Genomic DNA, 26,364 nt, shown 5'->3' with positions numbered 1-26,364 from the left:
GAGCACCACTGCTTATAAGAATAATATAGTTTAACAACTCAACCTCTGAAAATTAGGATACAAGAACTAATTACCATATTTCTTCTAATTACCATAATTCACCATGCTTCCTCCCTTAGTGTTTTTAAAAAACAACTAAACCCACATCTTTTTAAAGAGGCTTTTTAATACGCCATCTTTGGTTATATCTAGTAGGTTCTTTAGTTTTTAGAATTCTCAATTTTTAGCTTTTAAAATAACTTTTAATTTGAAACTTAATACTGATTGTGGTTTTTAACCTGACTTGTAACTTGTTTACTTAATTTGGTTAATTTTATTACTTTTATTGTATATTGTATCTATTTTATTGTCATGAGCCGCCCCGAGCAGTAGCGTACTGGAGGGGTGGGGTAAAATTTTTTAAATAAATAAACATAGAAAGACAGAAACAGGCCAAAGAGAGAGTCCCTTGGAGGACTATATCACTCGCCTTCTCCATGCTCTTACCAAGTTGGCAGCCAGCATTCCACATCTCCTGAGGGTTGTAGTTGGATGAGTTCATCTTGAGACCCAGTGGGTAGATGCGGCTGAGGTGCCGAGTGTTGTATCGGACAAAAGTGCTGCCTGGAAGAGAGAAGAAAGTTCCAGCCTTGGGCCAAAAGGGTAGCAAAAGGGAAGCTGCTGGTCTCTGCACCTGAATAATCAGCAGGATTGGCATCACATCCATGCACAGCTGGTGCACACTGTAACATGGGCTGACAAAGGAGCCAATATGCCACTAATCCAACCAGTAACACCTCCATTCTGCCAGGTAAGCTATACTGGGGTTTGAAAAGCCAGTCAACTTCAGATTCTGGAAGGGATTCACATTGGAAAATCCCTGCAATAGCTTGTATAAATTACAAATCCAAATCACTAAATTATACCAACAGCAATGATGTGCTTTCTTTAGTCCAGTCTCCATTGGTTATTCCAGTTATTTTCTGCCCTTGTATACCTTAAGTTCACAGCGACCCCAAATACTTCCACATAGTTTTGGCTCTTGCTTCTGGGTACTATATTTTGGTCAGCTGACTTGCTCTCTCTGTCTTTCCACTGACACTGTGTTATCTTTCCATTAGCAATCCTTATTAGGTTTCAGCCTTGTGTTCCCAAATCCACCTGATAGGATTTCATTTGTCCAGTTCTTCTCTTTCAAAATAGGTCTTTCAAGCCTGCCATCTTATAGCCAAAGACAAAATCCCATCTTACCATTCCAAAATAGACCAGTGTAGTTTGTCATGATGGCATCCACCCCAATTCAAGATGGCGGATGCATGAACGTTTGATGCACAAGTAGGCTAACTTGTGAACTGCCTGATTTGAACCAAATTTGCTACAGCTGTAGGGATACATAGGGACACCTCAACTGCGTAGTTTGTGATTATGTCATCTACCCCAATTCAAGATGGCGGATGCATGAATGTTTGAGGCACAAGTGGGCTAACTTGTGAACTGCCTAACCAGTTTGGACCAAATTTAGTCCAGTTGCAGGAATAGTGAAAGGCAAGTCGGCAGATTAGTTCTTACCAGAATGACTTGTTTTTATACGCCGTTAGCCCTTTCATTAGGGTTGTCTTTAGTTCCTCAAAATATAGGGCATTGCTGCTCAAGGAACTTACCTGCCCACCAAAAAATCCCCCAACACCTTCCTTACCTGATTCCTTGATCAACTTCCTGGCTTTCCGCTCACTGAAAGATGACATCTCAGTGGGCTGCTGGTGGTACAGGGCACGAGACAAATTTTGGAATGGGACAGACTGACAGTATACGACCACATCAGAGAGCTCCCGTGAAATCTGTGTAGCATCTTTTGCCTGCCAGTGGGGGGAAGGGGTTGTGATACACAAAGAGCGAATGATTTCCACTTCAGGTGAAACCCCCTTCCCTTCCTAATGACCACTAGGGGCATTGGGAGTAGAGATAGTGAGTAAGGGTCTCCCTGAATGTTCTACCTGTCTCTACACTATGACCTCTGATTTGACTCTTCCGCACTTCCTGTGCTGAGTCACAATCCTTCCTTTCCTCCTAGAAAGCAGAGGGAAACATCTCTCTCTCTCCTTACCTATCCATTATGTAGTCCTTTAGATTAGGTTTAGGTTTTTCCTATCCAAGTGTATTTAACCTATAAACATTTAGTATTTAGTTCTACAAGGATCTCCATATGTTTTTCTCTAAATAGCTGCAACAACTAAACCATCATCTGCTACCTGCTCTGTAACTGGAGTGTGTACTCATTCCTTAATGCTCTGCTGTTTTACCTATCGAGGGTAAAAATTAACAACCTCTAACGCTTTCCAGATTACCCGCTACAACAGTGGTAAACTGTTTCAGCTTGGCACGATCATATTGAAAATGATCCCCAGAATCTCAACTCCTACCATGGGAAAATACAGCTACTTTTTTTTTTTTGACAAACATGCAATGGTGTAGCACTATATTGCAAAGATAAAACCTGAAAGAAGGCAATGGAAATGTGAATGGCACCCTGCTGATAGTGTAGGGACTGCGGTGTCACAACACAGGAAGTACGGAAGCACACTTAGTAGATATGTAGTGACACTGTTGTAGCCTTTAATCTGGGAAGCACCTAGCACATTGAAATAACCTGTGACGGAAAGGGACTGATGCAGACTGGGCATTTAATACATCTTCCTGCTGCATGTGGGGAGGTACTGGGTGAGGAAAGGCACCTCCTTTTCTCAGGTACATTTCCTGTGTATCTGATTAAGTTCTACAATGCCCCATCAACCATTCCTGAAATTGCCACTTGGAGATTCTTCCAAGGATATAGGACTGACTGGAGTCTCACTGAATTAAGGACCTGTCCGTGGGTAAGCCAAGTAAAAAGAAACCACTACAATTTGGCTTAATTTATTTGGAGGTCAGCAAGGAAAAGCTTCACTCATCTCACCTGCCCACCATATTCTCTTACCTCCTGCCCAACCCTTTCCGAAGAAGCAGGCAACACTCACCTGTAACGGTTTGATCTCTTGGAGAGAACGTGGCGACTGGAAGGGAAGGGGGAAACAGAATTTTAAAATTCCTGTGAGAAACATCAAACCTCTAGTGGTATTTTCCATGAGGCTTATACTGTACATGCTACTACAAACTTATATACAGTATCTGCTTTATTATACTAGTTGAATTGTCATGGATTCCGTGCAAAGAACCCTGGGAATTATCGTTTGGCTGGGCTGTTGAAAAATCTCTGTTAACAATCCCTAGCCCCACTCACATAACTAACATTTCCAGTCTTCCCTGATATGAGGGGATGGCATTAACTTAAGTCTGTGGTGTAAATGATGTGTCCTAAGAGGTCTACTGAGGAGAAAACTCCTCAGTAAAAAGCCATCCTTTTTAAGAAGACCAGTAGAAATGCAATTTAAACACACACACACAAACACAAACCCTGAGAGGCGGATGCTCCTCTCCTGCCACTGAAATCTGATATCCCATTTTTCTGACCATTTGAGGCTTCCTAAGATACGTTGTTGACAACTAAGGGGGACTGGGTGGGTTGCAAAAGCTGAGTTCCAGAGAGCAAAGCAAAACATGTGGCAAGATTGCTCAGCTCCTCTGTGTGATAATTTCAATAAATCTTGCAAAGTTAGCCCTTTCAAAATGGTGTCCTGCCAGTCAACTGCTTGGGTGCCATGCGAAATAAATGAATTAAATAATGAAAGGCTCCTGTGAGCCACCCACAGAGGAGGCTGCCTACTGCCTCTCTCTTCTCTGCACCCTTCACTGATTTGGCCTTGCCTTCTGCCAACCAGCCTCTGCATCAGTCACTCCTAATGCAGAGATGCAACACAGTTACCATCTTCAGCAGTGCCTGTCACTTGTGTCTTTGCATGTATCACTGCTTGGGGCCTGCTTGCTTCCCGTCAGGAAGAAAACATGGGGGAGGGGGTGTTTCCTTTACGGGCTGCTGCTAATTCTTACTCCAATACATTCCAAAGGGTGTAAATATGTCTCCAATTTTAATTCAGAAAAAAGTGGGCCTACGCTGCCAGGAGGATAGGAGGAATGAGCCTGGAGGTAGCAAGATTATGAGCATTGTATGGGGTTGTAGGTTATGAGGCTATGTAAGATATATTTTAACGAAATTGTGTTGCTGTGTATGTTATTGCTTGTAAGCCGCCCTGAGTCCTATGGGAGTAGGGCGACATATAAATCTAACGAACTAAATCAATCAATAATATTCGAGGCTCTCCTGGAAGTTTCCCCCAGTATCCTCTCAGCCATTCTCTGAGGGGCAAGGATCTCATCTCTGCAGCGTCCTCCTCACCCTTTCTTCTTCCTCCTCCAGTTCCTCCTCAGGATTGGAGATGAAGTTCACTCTTTCGGGGTCACTCTTGTCCTCTGGCAGCTTCTTCCCCTTCACCAGGATCTTCCACTTCAACTGCTGTGCGGTTGAGGAAGGGGAAATCAAAGCAGCTTTAATCAAGCCTTCAGCTGGGAATCTGAATAACCCAATTAAGTGAGGGCCCGGGCCTAGCTCCAGGGCAGGCATTTTCCAGGACCCCAAAGAGCCCAGTCCTAACAGCACAGCGAGCACACAAAAAGACTGGTGGCAGCGAGAGAGAATTCTCTATTTCCACATCCTTCCTCTTCCAGGTTAACAAGACACACCCCTCATGCCAGCACCATTTTGTAAACATTTTAGATTATATTTTATTTTTAAATGTATGCTGTGAAGTCTCCAGCTGTACAATTCCAGCTCTGGAGCACTCATGTCGCCATATCTAACCTACCTCACAGGGCTGTTGTGAGGAGAAACATAACTTGGCTCTGGGCTCCTTGGAGGAAGAGCGAAATATAAATGTTAAAATAAAATAAAATAAAATAAATATCTGATTTTTTATTTTTTTTTACACATGGTACATACCAACACCACGACACCCTTCCCTCCAAGGTAGCAATTCTCCACTCTTTTGCTTACCTTTCGTTGAGTTTAGTTTTTATGTGAATCCTTTCCAGGCCATGCCTTCCCTCTTTTCTGTGCACTATTTAAACTAAAGGCTACCTTTTCAACAACTATCTTATGTGCAGGTGGGGATAGTGGCCTATGGTCTCTATTATTATTTATAAAGCACTTCATATGTTAAAAAGAACTTAAAGGAAGCTTCAAGCAATGGCTAACATATAAATAAGGGCTTGTGTCAGTAATTTCCAAATTGTGTGCCTTGTCAGCTACTGCCAGTCTGTGAATAGTGAGTTAGATAGACCAGGGTTTCTTAAACTTGGGCTCCCAGATGTTGTTAGACTACAACTCCCAGAATCCCCAGCCACAAAGGCCATGTCTGGGGATTCTGGGAGTTGTAGTCCAACAACATCTGGGGGCCCAAGGTTAAGAAACTCTGAAATAGACCAATGGTCTGACTCAGTATATGGCAACTTCCTATATTCCTGTGACATCACTGACATGCTGTGGGAAATAAATGAAGCAAACAAAAGACCCATCCCCAGAAAAGGCTGCATCTCTGCATGATCCACTGCTTTCGCCTTTCCTCTTTCCCACAGCTTCTGCTAAAGCCAGATGATTCTGCCATATCTGCCATACCCCTGCTAACTTGGCAAAGAGGCACCTTTTAACATGGTGATTCTCTTTATTTAGCAGGGGGAGAGTAACTGGCCCTATCCACCCCCAGCACAGTACCTCCAGTGACTGTTGCTGGTGTCTATCTTATGTTTCTTTTTAGATTGTGCGCCCTTTGGGGACAGGGAGCCATCTTATTTATTTATTATTTCTCTGTGTAAACTGCCCTGAGCCATTTTTGGAAGGGCGGTATAGAAATCGAATAAACAAACAAACAAATATCTGTGCATTGGGATCCATCACTCTTGCAGGGACACAGTACAATTCTTTACCCTCAGAGGAGGCTGTCTCTGCACAAATCGCTGCTCTGGATTTCCCTCCTTCCATTGAGCAGGCATGCTCAGAAGAGGTGCATGGGATGGGCTCCTTACTCTTTGTAAGGCACCTGATTCCAGACTAGAGGCCCTGGCAGTAGGGCTCAGGTCCCTCACTCTCTGCAGCAGCAAGTGCGCTCCCAGGGAGAAGGACTGGCTGAGCTAAGCCTTGTTCCTGTCCACAGCACCTCCGCCCTCTGACTGTGGCAGGAAGGGAAGTCGCAGTCAGCATGCCCAGGAAGGATCATGCAACCTGGAAAGCCAATAGGGCCTCTGCTGGCAAGGCTGGCATCGGAGTCAGTATCACTAGGCAGCTGCTCAGGTTTGCCGAGTCCTGAGAATCAGAAATCAGCATGTAGCTTTTGCATGCTAACAATGGAGTGGTTCCTTGTGCCCGCCTAGATAGGAGGTGGTCCCAAGAGGGCAATTTACGAGGGGCCCTCTGAAACCTGGAGCAAGCCCATCAGAACAAATCTGGACTTGGCTGCTTGTCTCCCGGAGAAGGGAACAAACAGACCCTTGTCCGGCTACACGCTAGCATCTCCTTCACCCAGCCTGCCCGAGCACGCAGAGTCTGGCCTCAGAGTAGGGACGGGAAGGGGTTAAACATCACCCTAAATCTCCTCCGTCCCAGGCTGTTTGTCCTTTGTGCCGGCCTCTCTCCGGAGGACCCAGCCAGCCTCTCATCCCTGGCCAGCTCCTTAAATGCCCTCTCATAGGCTGTGCACCTCCCACCCCCAATTATGGGGCCAACGCCAGTGTGGTGTAGTGGCTAGAGTGCTGGACTAGGACCAGGGAGACCCGAGTTCAAATCCCCATTCAGCCACGAAACTAGCTGGGTGACTCTGGGCCAGTCACTTCTCTCTCAGCCTAACCTACTTCACAGGGTTGTTGTGAGGACAAACCTAAGTATGTAGTACACTGCTCTGGGCTCCTTGGAGGAAGAGCGGGATATAAAAATGTAAAATAAATAAATAAATAATAAATAATTTATTAGCCCATTAGCCCTGGCAGCTGTGCTCCCCATTCCCCTTCCTCCCTCTTTCCCTCCGTGCCCCCTCACTTCCAGAGGCGCGCTGGTGACATTACTCCCGCATGCCTCCCCAAACCTCTCCCTGGGCCTGGCTCGCCCGACCTCGGCTCCCGTCTGACGCGCTGATTGGCTGGGTGACTGGGAGGCCGTCTGGATCCATGGTCGGGCTCACTGGCGTGCCGCCCTCCTCTTTCTCCCATTCACTGCCAGCTCCTGAGGTGTTGGACCACCGCCCGGCCTCGTCATTGATGGTAAGGGCGGCCGGTACGGCCGAACACCTTTGCCTTGCCCTCTTGTCTGACTGTTTCAGAATTCCACCTGCACTTGGCTGCCTTTGACCACACCCTCCATCTCTGGCCCACTGGATCCTCAACTGCCCACACTGGAACTTGAGCCCTGGTCTGTTTGATCCCGCCAGGCCCTGACACTCTTTCATGATGGAATAAGATTGTTGCCTGCCTCAAATTTTAATTCAGAAAAAAAGCACGCCACAGCAACATTTGGGAAACTCTAGGCAATGCCCTTGAAGGGCAGAGAATGCTTCTGCAGAATTCAAGGAGGATTTATGGGAGGCGCCAATTTGAATCAGAAGCCAGAGAGCTCTTGCTTGCACCTGCTGAGTGTCAAATGCTAGAGCAGTTATGGGAACAAGGAGCCACCTCAGGTTTGAGGAGGAAGCTGGAGAAACATTTAAAGGAAACTTTGCAGTTTCTTGGTTGTGGCCCATTAGGCTTCTGATCCCAGGGGATCACCACTTCTGGGGACACCAGCAAAGCACAGGGGTAAATGTGATGATGGATGCAAAAGTAATGTTGATTTAAAAAAAAAAAAACCCACCCAAAACCAAGTGTTTAGTCGTAAGGCTCTAAAAGATAAGCTCTCTGTTTGTCAAAGCAGCTCACTATTCTTTCACAGACTTCCTCCACAGCCTTTTTGTCAACACTGTCTAAGCAGATGTTTGAAAGCAAAACCAGCAGCAAGTCGCGTTACCTCTGGTGATGGGAGCTGGCTGGGCAGGTCTCCATCCAGGGGCTCAGTCAACAGCATGTCCCCCAAAATCATCTTCATGTGGCGGGCCATCATGGATTGCTGCTCCAGACCACAATGGTTTTCCAGTGAGAGGATCAAAGGATAGTAGGAGTGCTGAGGACACAAAACAAAGTCAGAAGGTGAGCCCTTTCTCATGATTGCATGAGAAGCCTTCTGGGCGGGCAGCCAGGAAGGAAGCAGAAGCCAGCAGATGATCTGGCTGCCGAATCTGGGAGGGTCAGGGCACATGATCTCGCATGCCTGGACACTCTGCTGCTTCCCCCGGCAGCACAGAGGTGCAGGAGTTGGAACATGTCGTCCTGGCCTCAGAACTCCCACAATGCTCCACACAAGTGTGTAGTGCATCGTGGGGATATCCCCAGCGACAAGCAGATGCCCATCAGTGTTGCAGTGTCAGAAGGAGCTCGCCACCCCCCGCCATGCAGCTACGGCATTTTCAAAGGTAAAAGGGGGGAGTCTCCCCTCCTCGCCTCCCCCACCCTCCCTCCCTGAAGCCATCGCTGCCGCACCCCATCCTGCCACTGGCAGTGGTGTTCTTTAGAGGGCAAAAGGGAGAACTCTCCCCTGGCCCCCCACTCCCCGTAGCCATTGCCACCACCGCAAGCGGCGTTTTAAAAAAAAGGTATAAGGGCGGCCAAAGCCTGTTTGCCTATGGATGGCAACAAACTTATTCCACCCCTGGCTATAGGCACAGGGCATCTGCCAATTAAAATAAAAAAGATGGCAACTATCCTCAATACGGCATACACACTGAAACCAAGACATTTTTTCAACGGTAGTTTGTAAAAATATGAAAACATAAACAAAGGTCCAGTGGCACTTAACGGACTTATTGTGACATAAGGTTTCCTAGAGGAGCCACTTTCTCAGAGGCAGGAAGTGGTATACTCAGTTGGCAGGTATATTATACAGGTGGGGACAGAGGACAAGGTTTGTGAATATATGCATTATGGCCTTTGGACTCCAATGCTTACCATTGTTCTCCGTGCGTGAGTGTGTGTGAGTGTGAGTGTATCTGCCAATTTAGGATACCACTCCATGTATCTGGGAAAGTAAACTCTGGCCCACAAATGCTTGCATCACAATCAATCTGTAAGACTGTAATTAGGCCCTGGACTCTGTGGACAATACAGCTACTCATCTAGAATTGGTAAGAATGTTGCTATTTTCTTTGAATGTTGTGGTGAATCTTAGAAGAGACATGTTATCCTCACAGCCTCATACAAGAAGTTATGCTGCTTCTAGGATGGTGCCAGCTGTGAAGTATACATGTATTTTCAACAAAGAAAGAATGCCATTTTGTTCAGAACTATTGTTTTATTCATATGAAAATGTAATCCATAAATCATAAGATCAACTAAGTTTTCTTTAATTAACTCCTGCTAATTGAGCAAAGAGGCACCTTTTGAAGTGGTGATTCTCTTGTGTTTAGCACTGCAGTGGGAGAACAACTGGCCCTATCCAGCCCCAGCACAGCATCCCTCCAGTGGCTGTTGCTGGTATCTGCCTTATGTTTCTTTTTAGATTGTGAGCCCTTTGGGGACAGGGAGCCATTTTATTTATGTATTTTTCTTTGTAAACCACTTTGTGAACTTTCGTTGAAAAGCAGTATATAAATACAGTAGAAGTAGTAGTCATTGTTGTTGTTGTTGTTGTTTTACCCCCAACACAGTTCCTCCAGTGACTGTTGCTGGGGTCTATCTTATGTGTCTTTTAAGACTGTGAGCCCTTTGGGGACAGGGAGCCATCCTATCTGTGTATTTTTTAATTATTTCTCTCTGTAAACCGCTTTGCAACTTTTGTTGAAAAGTGGTATATAAATTGTTGTTGATGTTGTTGTTTATACTTGGTTATCAGCCCTGGTGAAAACACTTTCAAAGAAATGTCTGTGCTCCAGACTTCAAACATAGCTGCTTTCTCCTGCAAGGAACCTTGAGAAATGTAGTTTAGCCTACCTTGAAGGCATAGTCCCGGATGCTTTCAATGACATCCCGGAAAAGGATCTTGGAGGTGAGTGTATGGCCATGGTAGACGATGGGTTCCCCATTGGACCCCTCCCAGCAGTCAAGCTCCACACATCGACACCCTTTTATCAAGGCTCTGCAAGAGAAGGAGAGAGATGGTAAGCCACCCAAGGATGGCTCAAGAGAAATGTTCACACCATTCCTTAGGGTTCCTTTGAGGATTATGGAAGACATAATCCTCACACAGCCACATAAATCTGTAAAATGTCACCTAAGAAAAAGGAATGAAAGTGCAGTCCATTTGCCAAGACACAGTCTCTGCCATGGCACCAGAGGGGCTCTTACCCCTGGACATCGGGGCTGAAGTCCAGGGCCTCCACACACCCTGCCCCCCCCCCCAAATCTTCTTTAGTCTGTCCTGGGTAATGTGGTTTGTGCCCTCAAGAACCTACACGTTAAAAATGATGCTGATAAATTATAAATGTTGCTGATAAAAATGGTAATTTGCAGCAGGGGGCCTCCAAAGGCCTTTAGGTCCAGGTTCCAAAATTACCTAGGTGCACCTCTGTATGGCACATGGCCTCTTTCACCCGGTCCTCTTCAGCAAGCAGCCCCACCAACCAACCAGCTATCTGCTCTTCTAGTCCATGGCTCATGCACTTCCTCCCACACCTCAATGCGTGCTCTGGCCACAAGGTCACAGCAGGCTGCTGTCCATCCACCACACACATCAAGGTTTCCTGGACTCTTCACCCATCACCACCAGTTGCCACAGCAATCTTTTCACTGGTCATGTGGCCATTACTTGCCTTCCCAGAGCATTCTCCACCCTGCCCTTTCTCCGCAATCCGCTCAAGAGGAGACACTCTGACTACAGCTAATGTCCGCTTTGACGTGCAGCCTTCTTACCGGATGTAAGCCTCGGTGCTGCTGGCTCCCCCAATCTGGTTGTCGGTCAGGTAGGTGTTATGGGAGGAGGAGATGTAATAATGGCACAGCGGCTGGCTCATGTCCTGGTAGATCGCAGTGTGAGCCTGGTTGAGGATGTTTCCAGCTGAAGACAGCAGATACATCATGAAACCGTCCAGCATCATGAGGTTGTGCTGCCTGGCTGTGAGGTGGAGAGATTGTAAGTGGAAGGATTGTTAGCCCTCCACCTGCATCACAGCTGCCTAGCTTACACCCATCAAGCACACCTAGTATGTACATAAGGCAACACCTTTCCTAATCCCATGCAGTGCTTCTGCTTTCACTAACGGCCATGCAGTCTCTATCATGTGCAGCCTTAGAGTTCAGCGATCTCTAGTTGTGCACAGCCCTTGGAGGAAATATCACAGACTTGTAATTGCTCACATTACACTTGCTCATTCGTTGTGTCCCGCCATGGTCACAAACACAGAACAACCGGAGAGATTTCCATAGTGTTCCAAGCTGTATCCTGGAAAAGCTGGAAATCGTCCCAGAAGTGCAAATGGCATGTCTGCAATGTTGGTATGACTATCTCAGGGACCTACTGAAGAGTGCTTGCAAAGAGTAGGCTATTTACTCCTTCTCTTCCAGTATCTAGACTGGAACCCTTTTGGAATGATTTTGAAAGCTTTTCCTTTCCAAATTAGTACCTGAAAGGATAGGTACATGATTACACATCTCCATATGAATTTGTGTAGGTCTTGAAAATACCAAACAAATAACAACAAACATCACTCTTCCCTTAGGAATGACATTAACTAGACCAGAGGTTCCCAACCTGTGGTACTCCAGATATTATATTATATTATATTATATTATATTATATTATATTATATTATATTATATTATATTATATTATATTATATTATATTATATTTTTATTCAATTTCTATACTGCCCTTCCAAAAATGGCTCAGGGCGGTTTACACAGAGAAATAACAAATAAATAAATATTGCTGAACTACAACTTGTATCATCCACAGCTACAATGTATTGTGGCTGGGGATGATGGGAGTTGTAGTTCAGCAACATCTGGAGTACCACAGGTTGGGAATCACTGGACTAGACCAATGCTTTCAATCTGGTCCAGTCAATTTCACCAGCCCATTGACATGTGCAGCACTTAGGAAAGTCTAGAAAACAGACTTTTTGCGGCCTGAAGGGACTTCTCTTCCCTCATTTTATAATTGTACCATTACCAAGCTACCAACACTGGATCATATCTTGTATAATTGTAAGTGGAGAATTACGCTCATTGTTTCACAGAAATAATGGTTTTAACATAACCTGTGAGAGTTTTCCCAGATGTTATATTCCAAGAGAGACTGCCTTCACCTCCTTGAGCTGCTCATTTTTTCTGGCTGAACAAGCAATGCGTTAAGGAAAACTGAGCATCATAACTTTCAAGTACAGGCGACTCATACCTTTCTCATTCAGCTCATAAGCCTGGATAATGTCATGAGCCCGTTGCAAGCTCGCTTCTTCACCCTGGTTACGTAGGAATTCCCGCAGTTCAGCGGCTGAGAGCACACAGTCCTCTCCTGAGTAGCGGTGGAAGATGTCCTCCAGCTCAGGCCGTGCCATCAGCCGTGTGCAGAATTCCTCAATTTCATGTTCCTCCAAGCGGTCATTGTTTGATTTGTCACACTCCTGACAAGAGAGAGTGAGAGAAGTAAGGAAATGGCTATTAGATGGATGGGCAAAGGAGAACAGGTGGCAAATGAGTAACTTAAGATCATGTCTGGAAGAGAAGAAGCCAATGGCCCCATTCAGATGTTACATGGAACTGTGAGTCCAATGGGCCCACGGTTCCACTTCCCCTGCTCTCCTATCTGTGTTTGGACCTTCGGGAGAGCTGCCCCTGCAGTTAGCAAGACTGTAGAGAGGCAGGGGAACTGGCTGTGTGGGCTTCCTTCTTGACAGAAGGACAGCCCGCACAGCCAACTGGGCCAGAATGAGGGAGGAGCTTCCTCCCTCAACTCCAGTTCTGTGGGGCCCAAACTGCAGTGCCAACATTCGGATCTAACGCTGGCACTGCAGAAATTGAGTTTGTGGCAGCGAAACTCCACTCCGACCGAAGGTACAGAGTGGAGTTTGGGGAGGAAAACCGTGGGTCGCTTCCCCCTGCACACTCTGTTTCCCTGAATGTGGACGTTTGAGTTAGGAAACTAGAGGTGAAGGGGCCTCTGATTTCCTGTTACATCTAAATTTGGCAAGTGTGTCGTCTTTATTATAATCAGGGCTTTGTCTTGGTTATTTATTAAGACATTCAAATCTGGCCATTTAAGTGCAGATTTTACTTAATGCAGGGAGATGCTCAAACTTGGGTCCCCAGATATTCTTGAACTACAACTCTCATCATCCCCAGCCACAAGTTTGAAAAACCCCAATACAAAGTATTTTGGTACTCCTAAAAGAAGTGCTAAAAGCAGCAAGGTTCTAGAGGAAAAGGCCTGAGAAGGAAGCAGGGCCATGAGAAAAGGGGAGAGAGTCCAGGAGAGAAGGACTGGAAAAGGGAGTGACTCAAAAAGAATGAGAGCAAGAAAAGAAGGTCAGGGAGGAGCCTATGTACAGAAGGATATCTCAAAAAGAAAATGGCTAGAGAGAAAGTGAGGAAGACCAAAGCTCATGTATAAGGAGAAATAACTAGCCAGATAGTTGGTTGCAAGCCTCTAGTCCACTGTAATTCTGCTGCTGTTATTTAAAAGTGGCAGCCAGGGAAAGAGAGAAAAAGACATATCATAGGAGATGGTGCTTGGCCTTCAAATCTTGGACTGGGGGGTGGTAGACACACCTTATCAGCGAGACTGTAAGAGAGCTAAAGCACATCTCATTTATCAGAGAGGTATGAAGCTGCAGTGTAGCAGGACCTGGGACAGGAGAGAGACAGGAGGCAAGATGGAGGATGGGATACAGGGCAGAACATTATTTTTTTTATGGGGGATTACCTTGAAAAGCCTGTATGCATAGATGTCATTCATGTCTATGTTTATCATGCGCAGCATGTTTTTGATCTCTTTGAAGCTCATCTTGTTGTCCTTGTTTTTGTCAGCCTGTTGTAGGATGTCATGGATCCAGGTAGAAGCCGATGTAAGGAAACAGCAAAAGGACTGGGAGGCACAAGCCCTAGGATGTGAGACTTTCCCCTCAGATACACAGGGAAATGATAACTTTACACAGGCAAATGATAACCCCTCATATACACAGGGAAATGAAAACTCTGACAACTTTTAAAAAATCTTGAAATACCTACCTTTTCACCCAAGCTTCTTAATTTAATTGTGGTTTTAACTTTTTATCATGTTGTAAGACACCCAGAGACCAAAGTTTGGGGCAGCATACAAATTTGAGAGAGAGAGAGAGCGAGCGAGCGAGAGAGAGAGAGCGCTTTGGAACACGCTCCCTGCTGAAATGAGCATCCCCTTCTCTGTTTGTTTTTAGGAGGACCCTGAAGACATACCTATTTTCCCAGGCTTTTAACAGAAATCTAATTTTTAAATTTTAATATGTTTTTATCTATTGTGATTTTTATCTGTTTTATGAATTTTAAATGTTTTATATTTTATATTATGTTTAATTCTGTACACCGCCTAGAGATTTCTATATTAGGCGGTATATAAATTCAATAGATAGATAGATAGATAGATAGATAGATAGATAGATAGATAGAATAATTGTTATAAGGGGATATTATTGAATTATTAATTATGATACTTTGCTGCAGAATTATTTGTTGCAGATGGTCTCGGGGCAGATCCACCATTGCACAAACGGGGTCAAAGAACCCGGGTCACTGCGCTCAAGGGCCGTGACTCGCACCCCAGCCATGCCCCCAGTGTCTGATGTCGGGCGCAAGGGGCATGGCTGGGGGGGCCCACAGGTGGCAGGCCGAACCAGTACTGCCACTGGCCTCCCTACGCCACTGGATGGTCTGTCTTACTGTTGCAGGACTGGGAACCGTTTAACTGTGGAAATATTTCCAAGCTCAAAGATAAACTTCACTGCACCCATGCTGTTAGACAACTCAGAGCTAAAGTCTGCAAGCAGACCTTGGAAAGCAAACCAGGCAAAAAATGATTATGTTAGAACTTCCAAAACAAACATCCTAATACTCTATTATCCCTAGATTTGTCTCCTTTGGCCTAGAACATAATACAAATTATGCTGCTTCCAATGTGCACCCAGTTTGTGGATTTAAGCTTATGTTGATCCCACCCTCTAGGAATCAACTCCAAGACTTTGGTTTGGGGTGGTATGTAAATGTATTAAGTAAATAATAAATAAACTTTGTTTTACATGCTATGTTAAGCCTTGCTGTCTGGGTTCAGTTATTTCCAGTGACCCAGCAAAGCCCTTCATCAAAAGCAGCATCCCACTGCGCCTAAGGAAGACCACAGCTGTCCAATCTCTGGTGACCTGAACAACAAAGGATATTGATCGAGTTTTTCTCGCTGGCTCATAGCTTCGGCTCTGGCCATCAGTTTGTTGAGCCCTCTCACCCAGCACTGAGCCTCATCTATCGTCCGGGCAGCTAGATCCAAGTTTTTCCTCTTGCCCCTGAAGACTATGGTGAAGCACTGCTCTTCAGGGAAAGAGCCACCGAATTTCCGAAGCCCCTCAGACTGATAACCTTCACGCACACTTTCAATGTGCAGGATGGAGACTGGAAGACAGGAGGTTAACACAGGTGTTGCATATGGAGAGCAGGTACAGCACACAGAAGAGAACAAGATCAAATGGAAAACTAGGCTGGAAGGAGAGCTGGTCTTGTGGTAGCAAGTATGACGTCCCATTTGCTAAGCAGGGTCCACCCTGTTTGCATATGAATGGGAGACTACATGTGTGAGCACTGTAGGAGATTCTCCTTAGGAGATGGAGCTGCTCTGGGAAGAACACCTGCCAGCTTGCATGCAGAAGGTTCCAAGCTCCCTCCCTGGCATCTCCAAGACAGGGGCTGAGAGAGATTCCTGCCTGCAACCTTGGAGAAGCCGCTGCCATTCTGTGTAGACCAGGGCTGCTCAACTTCAGCCCTCCTGCAGATGTTGGCCTACAACTCCCATAATCCCTGGCTATTGGCCAGGGATTATGGGAGTTGGGATTATGGGAGCTATAGTCCAAAAACAGCTGGGGGGCCGAAGTTGAGAAGCCCTGGTGTAAACAATACTGAGCTAAATGGACCAATGGTCTGACTCAGTATATGGCAGCCTCCTATGTTCCTAGGTTGGGTATCTCAACTCACTGAACTGCCATGACTTTCAAGTGAAATATGGTTAGACTGCCACAGTTAGAACTTGGAGGTTGAAAGCGAAGAAGGCTTAGGACAGAGGAAAAGCAAAACAAGCAGGGAGATGAGGACAGACGGGCAAAGAGAAAGGCTGAAGAAGAATCTTACAGAGGGATTAAGGGGAGAAAGGGAAGCCAAGGAGATATCTCACATAGCATCTACGGGCAGGGCAGGCTGTACTTATATAGGCTCTCATACACAGTGATGCCAATGGAAGAAGAGGGCTAGTACAAGCAGCTCTTGGTGCCACTGCAGCCCCCTGAGTCTGCCAAAAAGGTATTATGAAGAGTGGAAAGACTCTCAGTAATGACATAGGCCACATCAAGGGAGAGAACCAGGAAACCAGGTGAGTTCTGCTAGCAAAAGAGATGCTCCACCTAGTCCCTGGACTCTCCCCTCTCTCCCTAAAGCCACCCAAGAAGCAGCCCATGTCTTTGGCAAGGCCCTGCCAGCAGGTTCACGCAGCTGCTGAGAGTTGGTTGTGCTAAATCTCTTATGCTGGCGTCGCTGTGTATGTGAGCCACAGTACTCAAAGCACTTCATGTATATAATATTATGTCAGTAATCCATACAATTAAGCCACCTAATGGTGCAGCAGGGAAATGACTTGACTAGCAAGCCAGAGGTTGCCGGTTCAAATCCCCTCTGGTATGTCTCCCAGACTATTGGAAACACCTATATCGGGCAGCAGCGATATAGGAAGATGCTGAAAGGCATCATCTCATACTGTGCGGGAGACAGCAATGGTGAACCCCTCCTGTATTCTACCAAAAGACAAGGACAGGGCTCTGTGGTCACCAGGAGTCGACACTAGTTCGACGGCACACTTTACCTAAACCATACAATGTCTTTGTAAGGTAGGTCAAGCTTATTACATCCATATCGTTGCTAAGTGGCCAAAAGCTAGTGGCCTGCCCAAGGTACGTTGACCCTGAGGTTGGAACTGTGGATTTCCAATCTGTGGCTGTAACTCTTAACCATGTACATGATGCCACTTCTCTTCTGGGCTGGTGGCAGGAAGAGAGTGGAGAGGCAAAGGTTCTTTGGAAGCTGTGGGATTGTAGTTCGGCAAGCCAAAGGGGCAGGGAGGGGCAACCTCACTAAGGGTCTGAGTAGGAGATGTGTGGAGTTGGTGGGAAGAGAAGTAACAGAGCTGGGAAAACAGGGATATTGTGTGCTGAGGTATCGAGGGGTTAAGGAGGGAAGTGGATGAGAAGTTGAATTTCATATATTGGCAAAATGAGTTCTTGGTTACAAATCTCTACTGACGGACCCTCTAAGCCACCTGAAGGTTTATACTCTCAGATATGCCTCCACCCATTCTTCCTTGCTGCTCCATATGCATGGTGCCTCCTCTCTCCCTTCCTTCAAATTCCTCTTCAAAACCACTTTTTCCTTCTTGGCTGAATCCTTTACCCCCTCCCCCTTAATCTTGAAAATAAAAATCGCAGCTATAGCCAAGCTGAAGTCCATTGGACCGCATTTGCTCACATTCATCTCTACCTTTGTGTCTCCCTTCCCTTCCCCTCATGTCTCCCATTAATTAGTTAAGATTCACTTTATTTGGCTACCACGACCCAATAATTTCCCCTACTACTCCACAAACGTGAAATAATAACCTTCAGCTATTATTTCAAAGTATCAAAATGACATAAGGACTAACAAAGTTGTTTGATGCAGTATCAAGAAAAAAACACCCAATGCTTTTATCGGAGGGATCATTCTAGATATGATCCCATAACATATGCCCAGGCAACTTAAGACCCATGGAGGTTGTCCTCATGAGCTGCCAAGACCAGGCTAGGGCAGCTAAGCCCAGGCTTGGCTGCCTGTGAGAACCACTGGGAGCTGTCCCTTGGCCGCAAACCCAGCTCTTAGGCTCTTAAAAGAAGCTAGGCGCTCGCTCCCTTAACCCTGCTTGGGGTTGGAGAGGAGAGCTGGTCTTGTGGTAGCAAGCATGACTTGTCCCCTTAGCTAAGCAGGGTCTGCCCTGGTTGCATATAAAAGGGAGACTAGAAGTGTGAGCACTGTAAGATATTCCCCTCAGGGGATGGAGCCACAGCTCTGAGAAGAGCAGAAGGTTCCAAGTTCCCTCCCTGGCTTCTCCAAGATAGGGCTGAGAGAGATTCCTGCCTGCAACCTTGGAGAAGCCGCTGCCAGTCTGTGTAGACAATACTGAGTGAGATGGACCTATGGTCTGACTCAGTATATGGCAGCTTCCTACAGGTGAAACTCGGAAAATTAGAATATCGTGCAAAAGTCCATTAACTTCAGTAATGCAAATTAAAAGGTGAAACTGATATATGAGACAGATGCATTACATGCAAAGCGAGATAAGTCAAGCCTTAATTGGTTATAATTGTGATGATCATGGCGTACAGCTCATGAAAACCCTAAATCCACAATCCCAGAAAATTAGAATATTACATGGAACCAAGAAGACAAGGATTGAAGAATAGAACAATATCGGACCTCTGAAAAGTATAAGCATGCATATGTATTCAGTACTTGGTTTGGGCCCCTTTTGCAGCAATTACTGCCTCAATGCGGCGTGGCATGGATGCTATCAGCCTGTGGCACTGATGAGGTATTATGGAAGACCAGGATGCTTCATTAGCGGCCTTCAGCTCTTCTGCATTGTTTGGTCTCATGTCTCTCATCCTTCTCTTGGCAATGCCCCATAGATTCTCTATGGGGTCAGGTCAGGCGAGTTTGCTGGCCAATCAAGCACAGTACACTGTATACTTTTCAGAGGTCCGATATTGTTCTATTCTTCAATCCTTGTCTTCTTGGTTCCATGTAATATTCTAATTTTCTGGGATTGTGGATTTGGGGTTTTCATGAGCTGTACGCCATGATCATCACAATTATAACAAATTTAGGCTTGACTTATCTCGCTTTGCATGTAATGCGTCTGTCTCATATATCAGTTTCACCTTTTAATTTGCATTACTGAAATTAATGGACTTTTGCACGATATTCTAATTTTCCGAGTTTCACCTGTAGGTTCCTAATCAATCGTGTGTCAGTGCCAGCTGCGTTCAGCCAGTGCTGAAACACTGACGGGTGCCCACCCATCGCTGCGGGGATCAGCACAATGCACCACACACTCAGGGTGCCCTGCGCTGCGCTGCATGATCGTGTGGGAGTATGGAACACACTCCCATCAGGAAAGCAACGTTCATCTGGGGGAAAGGGAAGGCTTGGGAAGACTCCCACCGCCTACCCACTTGGTAGGTCATGTGAATGGCCCCAATGTGTTAAATCAGGAACTGTACCTATTAAATAGGCCCAGACTGTCTGTTTCTCCCATTGCTGTGCCAAATACAAAAGTAACCTTGACAGTGATAATCCTAAATCCTATCTAGTGATTTGGGCACCAACCCACATTCTTGGGGTTTACTCTGCTCCCTTACTTGTCTGCACAACTAAGGTTGGCAGCCTTTTTATGAATGGAGGCCCCACACCTTTAATGGCCATGTAGCATGTAGAAACAATGATGAAGCAAAATTGCACCAGATGAATGTCCGCCTGCCATGCAGTTAATGGCACAGAAGCTTCTGCTCATAAATATGTGGCTCCCCTACCAGTTATGGGTGTGATGAAGGACAAAGGGAACCTCCCATAATAAGAGCCTTGCATTTATATAGTGCTTCTCACACGTTATCTCAGTTAGCTTTTCAACCACCTTGAGAAGTAGATTAGTGTTACTATGCCCATTTTGCAGCTGTGGAACTGAAGCCGAGAGAAAGCGTCTTGGCTAAGGCCACCTTGGGGGAAGTCATGGCATAGGCAAGATTTGAACGGAGGGCTTCCTGGTTCACTGTACAGTTGCTTAACCGATATTAGCTCTCCATGCCTTGCTCTCTGTCAGCCTTGTCTGAAGCAGGAAAGATTATTTTACTTCCTTGACCTTAGCATAAACCTTCACACACACAAGGGTCATACACACCCTGGGTGTGATACAGGGAAGCATATGAGTTTGTTTTTCCCGGACATTTTGTTTTCTACAGAGCATGTAGAGTTTGCAAGTTAAAAGACCTTGTTTCGGAGCAGGATTTTTTTTTAAAGGGGAGTTTGCAAACATACTGGTTTTAAGGGCTTGCATAAAATTGGGTACATGCATGTGCAACAGGAGCAGTGTTCTCTCTAAGATGTGCGATTGTGTGTGCGCTCACAAGTATTTTGATGTCTGCTCAGTGAATTTTAGATCCCGCTCAGGTTGAATCCAGAAGGCCCCACTCTGCACATGCGGACACACTGCCTTGATACTGCCACCCAGGACAAAATTTATTCCGCACACAAAATTAGAGAGAACACTGAATGGGAGTGCCTCCCAGTGGTGTTATTCTGGGGCTAGCCTTGAACGGGGAGCAGCATAGCAAGAGCATATGTAACAGGGGTGGGGAAGGCAGCATTGCTCCAGTAAAATAACCGTGTTGCCAGAACAAAGCCTGTTTACTGCTTTTTAAAATATGGGAGAGATGTACACCTACAGGAGAGGGTGAGCGCACTTGTTCCAAAGGAAACAAATAAGTGTTCAGAGAAAAGCTCCTTCATGGGACTTGCTGCTGTAGAGTGGGTAGCATTACACCTTGTGCTGAAGACGTGCTTCTGCACAGGTGATCACCCATTAAGGAACTATTTAAAAATAGAGGAAAAAGGCTTCCTCAATCTTAGACAAATCTTTGCAGGCACAATAGAAGTAGAATTGTGTCTCTTGTCATCAGTGATGTCAAGGGCTCTATCCAATAAATGCCTGGGATTACTAGCCCTCCAAGATCAGCCTGGAGTTTCCAGGAATCAGCATCAATCTCCAGTAATCCTGGAGATTTTGATGGATTGATATTGTGAAAAATATCTGAAAAATTACAGGGGATGGGGGAATCTCAGCTTTTGTAAAACAACCCTGGAAATTAGTGAAAGCAATCCTGGAGATTTTCATGACAAGAACATAAGAACAGCCCTGCTGGATCAGGCCCACAGCTTATCTAGTCCAGCATTCTGTTTCACAAAGTAGCCCACCAGATGCCTCCTGAGAAGTTCTCAGTCAAGAAGTGAGGGCATACCTTCTGCTTCCCTACAATGTAATTTACAAAAGGGTTAACATCTGTGTATCCACAGTTCCTAGGTGGCGGGAAATGACCTCCTTTTTTTTTAACCTAACTCTGATATGGGTTTTTATGGGAAAGTTTTTTAAAAAAATTAAAAATCACCCACTTGCCCATTTCTTTTGTGGGTTGGGTGGTAGGTAGCACCCAACATGCCCTACCACCCAACCAACTTGGGTGTCCCTAGCACCTACTCATGGGAAACAATGAATTGAGTTCCCCATGGTTTCCCATGGGCGAATTGCAATTTTTTTGCGAATTTCCAATTCAATTCGTCAAACCGACTGGTTTGACTAATCAATTTTATTTGTTTTGTGATTTGAATTGTGGTCCAATCAAATAGCAAAAAACTATTTGTGCACACCTCTATTCTATACTTCTTTATTAAGTATGCAGGGAGCACAGTGGGCTTATACCTAATCCCCTAAGCTGATGTCCTGTCACTGAAAATGTTTATATTGCTAAGCTGCTATATGTATCATGGCATTTCTTATATTTCTCTTCCAATCTCTTTGAATCTTGTTAAGTTTAATTTTTTTCCTTTACATTTACAAATTAAGGGACATGGTTGCTGTACATAATAACTTGGAAAATTATGGAGATACAGAATAAAAAGAAAAAAGAATAAAATACTAGGCCCACAGGTGTTTAGTTCAGAAAGGTATGGATGCTCTATCTTCTAGTAACCTGCACAGAATCTCACAGAACACCATGGGATGTTATGGGATTCTACCTCCCTATACATTTGTCTCTTGTTGCATCTCCAGTGAGTGGAAACAATGAATTCCTTCCCAAAATGCTGGGCTTTCAAATTCTATTCTGTCATACTGTGTGTGAATCCAGATTTCACGTCTGACTGAAACCAAACAAATGGGAACTTGAAGCCTACTGGTAGATGGGAGGAGGGTGCATGCAATAAAGACTTGCAGCAGATGACCTAATGCCAGTTTTGTATTTAATCGTTTTAATCCCAAGTGAGACAACGTCTGGCATGCTGTTCTGCTTGCAGGGGGAGAATATTGTGAAATGGCAAAGCTGCAGCTGTTCAAACATGATCACAGCCAGAGCTGCATCCACTGTTCTCCCATCTTGCTATAAAACATCCACTATGTTCCAGGATGGCCTTTAAGGTCCTTAGCTGGGAAAATTTTAATTGAGCACAATTCCATGCTGCTCAACATTCAGACCCACAATTGTGGCAATCTCTGATGCCATGGGGTAAGATGTGGGGGAAACCTGCCAGTGCTACGTGGAGAGAAATACTTCTTGCTTCCTGATCCCTAGCAAGCATTTTTTTAAAAAATTTGAGAAACCACACGCTTATGCAACTCAATCTCCCTTCCACTCTAATAGCATCTCTTGCCAACATACATAAGTCATATTAACTTTTCTCTTTGCCTTTCTACTCCATTTCTGCCTTTGCGGTTCTTTAATGTTGGGTTCCCTAAGATAAAGAAGAGAGACTCTATTGTAGGCAGTATTATTCTGGAAGGTTGAACAGGAGAGTTGGTCACTTCTAGATTTTGTAAAAAAACAGTTCTAAGCTTGGCATTGCAAGACCCGAGTTCATTATGCTCAGCAAGGATTAGAGGGTGCATACAAACGCTCAGAGACTTACAGACATGTCTGGAGTGAGCCCTTTTAAAGCGGGTCTCAAACCAGATGGTCATGCCATCTTCCTGAAGCCGGTACAGCCTTTGTTTCTGCTGCCGGTGGCCCTTGATTTTCCAGAACAGGGACCCCTTTAGCATCATCTTGATATCTTCATCTTCTGTCAAGCCTGCAGGGGTGAAAAAACAGGTGGGTATGAAATCAGAGGGGACCTGAAAGGAGCAAAGAGACATCTGTTTGACAGTGCTTAATTTGAGACACAACTCAATCCTGGAAACTTTTTATTTTATTTTTACATTTATATCTTGCTCTTCCTCCAAGGACCCCAGAGCACTGTACACGGTTTTGTTTATCCTCACAGCAACCCTGTGTTAGCTAAGAGAGTGGCTGGCCCAGAGTCATCCAGTGAGTTTCATAGCTGAACAGGATTTCAACTCAAGTCTCCTCAGTCCTAGTCCAACACTAAACACTACACCACATTGGCTCTCAGTCTTGAATGCCAATCCTGGAAAGTGTGAGATATAAGTATGGGCAAAACTGCCTCTGAGCATGTGCAAAGTGTCCTTCCCAGTTAAGCATAGTCAGCCACCACTGGTTTGTGAGAAGAGAGATGGTGTTGAGAAGAGGGTCAAGAGATCTGACTTTTAAATGAGTCTGCAGCATCTCCTACCCCTCTTTAAAAAACAAAAAAGTTTCAAGTGTTGAAAATTCACTTGCATTTCAAATTTCAATTTGGGCAACAGTATATCAGTCTACCCAGCTGAAAGGCTTGGAAAATCTCACCCTTTAGGGCACAATACTCAACCCACTGACTTTAACACTTCTAACCCACCAAGCCAAACTCAGCCTGTCAGCCATATTTCAGGTCAGGGGTGCCCAAATCAAATGCCCCAGTGGGCCAGAACCAACCATGTCTTGGTGTACAGGGGCCAAGGTCAATTTTCAGCACATTAATTATTACATTAAAGTTAATTATTAAAACATATCCATGAAAGCAGTCATTAGTTACTTGTGGATCTCCACCCCCTACACATCAAGGGACTCACAATTTTCACGAATGATAATGGCCAGAAAATAGGCCCTGTCCCTACTCAGTCAGTGAGGCACCTGGTGTGCATGCCAGCCCCCAACAAATGCCGGATGCTCTCCTCTCCCTAAATAACAGTTGCTTTCAGGCTGCAAGTCCAGGCATGCTTACCTGGGAATAGGTCTCACTGGGCCAGCAGGGCTGGCAAGAGGGCATCTGGCCTCAAGCAGCCAACCGCATTGTGCTGTTCCTGCTCATCAGTGGGACAGGCCAAAAGCTCTTTATGGCTCCTGCTACCGCAGGATATTCCTACCAGCAGACCAGCAAAAAAGTCTTTGCAGGCTGGATCCGGCCCCCAGGCCTTATGTTGTGCAGGCCTAGCCTTGCCATGTCCCCCAGAATTTAGGGTAGCCCCCGGATCGTGGCTCATCCACCCGGCTACTACATTCCACCTGGATTTACACAGATTTCAAATGCGCTGCCCGGATTGCCCGGATTTTTACTCTGGATCCAATCACAAGGGAGGGCAGAGGAGGAGGGGAAAGTATACAAATCTGTCAAATAAATAAATAAATGCAAATTAGTTGATGCATAATTTGCATAATTAGGCCACCCTAGGGAGTTTCTGATAAGCTGCATACATAGCTGGTGCCTGATGGGATATGCTCAGCTTGGGATGTCACAAGATGCGCAAGTCTAACCTAATCAGGCCCTTTATCCTATATTATGTTTATGTTATGCTTATCCTCGCAACAACCCTGCGAGGTAGGTTAGGGCTGAGAGATGCGTGACTGGCCCAGAGCCACCCAGTGAGTTTCATGGCTGAATGGGGATTTGAACTCTGGTCTCTCCAGTCCTGGTCCAACACTCTAACCACTATATTAGTGCCACTGAAACATATACTAGCACCCCAGAAGATGAGAGGAAAAACTGGAACTCTTGAAACACTGTTGGAAGACATTTGGTTCGGTCTTCTACTCTTGTTTTTTAAGGGGAGCAGGGGAAGCAAAAATCTAGCGGAGGGGAGGGAGAGACATAATCTGGAAAAAGCACTAGTGCATTCTGCTAAAACGTGTGATCAGGTAACTGCAGACAGGCAGCTTAGTATATAGGCAGCTTACAGAGGAAAAAACAATGCCTAAGCTCCTCAGTTGATCCCTGGCTGTGCTATCCACAAAGGGGTGGAGTTACGTCCAGCACTTAATCCTTAATGATAGGGATTAATAGCCCACATCAGTGGTTGCTGTTGGGTTGGGTGGCTCTCTGGGGAACTCCATTGAGATTTGCTTTGTATTTCTTAGTTGCTTTCAGCCTCACTTCATCCCAGCTCAATTCATCCCTCAGCTTGGGTTCAGTGTTTTTGTTGGGTGGAAAAAGGAAACATTTATGCCATTGTATAGAAGGTGCCCCTAAGCACAGGGTGGAGCAGGCACATCTTTCTGAAAAACCATCTGTCCAGGAAAGCAATATTTGTTAGTGCTTCCTGAAGCCAATAAGCAGAGTGGTTGTGTTTTTTTCAAACATACGTTGCCAGAGGAGAAAGGTCCTCTATGCATGTTCAAAGGCCCTCTGCCCTGCTAGAATCTGGGGATGGGGTGTGAGGTAGCAGCCCTAGTGTACAACTGGAAATAGAAATAAAACAGTGCCTGCTATTGAAACTTGAGTTATCCATAACTACTGTGAGGGTGCTCAAATTAACCCATTGTAAAGTGGCGCAGCGGGGAAATGCTTGACTAACAAGCAGAAGTTGCCAGTTCGAATCTCCACTGGTACTATATCAGGCAGCAGCGATATAGGAAGATGCTGAAAGGCTCATCTCACACTGTGCGGGAGGAGGCAATGGTAAACCTCTCCTGCATTCTACCAAAGACAACCACAGGTGGGCTCTGTGGTCACCAGGAATCAACACTGACTAGACGTCACACTTCAACAAACGATTAAAAAAAATGAGGTTAAGGGAGCCGCTCACTCCCTCAATCTCACTTTAAAGGGAGGCTACTTTGGCGGGTTTGCCACCGTGTAGCTGTCAGGATCAGGCCCAATCACAGCAGTACATACACACGTGCAAAACCGGGCAGTGCTTCCCTAGCCCAGTTCTGCACACGTGTGTGAATAGCCTCTAAGAGTTATTAGAAAAGGGAGAATACATTGCTTTGGAATGATTTCCAGAGAGACGTATTAGTCTTGCAGCAGAAACAACAAAGAGTTTTGTGGCACCTTAATGACGAATACATTTTTTTAAATATGAGCCTTTATTGACTGTAATCCATGAAAGTTTATGCTTCCATAAATTTGTTAGTCTTTAAGGTTCCAGAAGACTCTTTGTTTTTACATTATTTTGATGTATGGAAAAAACCTAGCACAAGAACTACATAGTTTGG

The 26,364-nt window shown here is 45.3% G+C and overlaps 1 protein-coding gene across 3 annotated transcripts in view; it reads right to left on the bottom strand.

The window, feature by feature from the left end:
* PLCD3 (phospholipase C delta 3) overlaps nucleotides 1-26,364 on the bottom strand; it is a 96,227-nt gene that overhangs the window by 18,586 nt on the left and 51,277 nt on the right. For all 3 annotated transcript variants that reach the window (XM_053260743.1, XM_053260741.1, XM_053260742.1), the window contains exons 2-12: nucleotides 22,964-23,125; nucleotides 15,385-15,613; nucleotides 13,899-14,028; nucleotides 12,375-12,600; nucleotides 10,891-11,092; nucleotides 9,973-10,117; nucleotides 7,958-8,110; nucleotides 4,310-4,426; nucleotides 2,994-3,029; nucleotides 1,676-1,835; nucleotides 487-603 (exon numbers count right to left, since the gene is read on the bottom strand). In XM_053260743.1, the coding sequence (XP_053116718.1) occupies nucleotides 487-603; nucleotides 1,676-1,835; nucleotides 2,994-3,029; nucleotides 4,310-4,426; nucleotides 7,958-8,110; nucleotides 9,973-10,117; nucleotides 10,891-11,092; nucleotides 12,375-12,600; nucleotides 13,899-14,028; nucleotides 15,385-15,613; nucleotides 22,964-23,125 (1,677 nt within the window). The remainder of the gene's footprint in view (nucleotides 1-486; nucleotides 604-1,675; nucleotides 1,836-2,993; nucleotides 3,030-4,309; nucleotides 4,427-7,957; nucleotides 8,111-9,972; nucleotides 10,118-10,890; nucleotides 11,093-12,374; nucleotides 12,601-13,898; nucleotides 14,029-15,384; nucleotides 15,614-22,963; nucleotides 23,126-26,364) is intronic.

This window comes from Hemicordylus capensis, chromosome 6, assembly GCF_027244095.1.
Source record: "Hemicordylus capensis ecotype Gifberg chromosome 6, rHemCap1.1.pri, whole genome shotgun sequence".
In the NCBI taxonomy this organism is placed as follows: Eukaryota; Metazoa; Chordata; class Lepidosauria; order Squamata; family Cordylidae; genus Hemicordylus; species Hemicordylus capensis.
The sequence above is the reverse complement of the archived record's forward strand: the minus strand, read 5'-3'. Positions and strand labels throughout refer to the sequence as shown.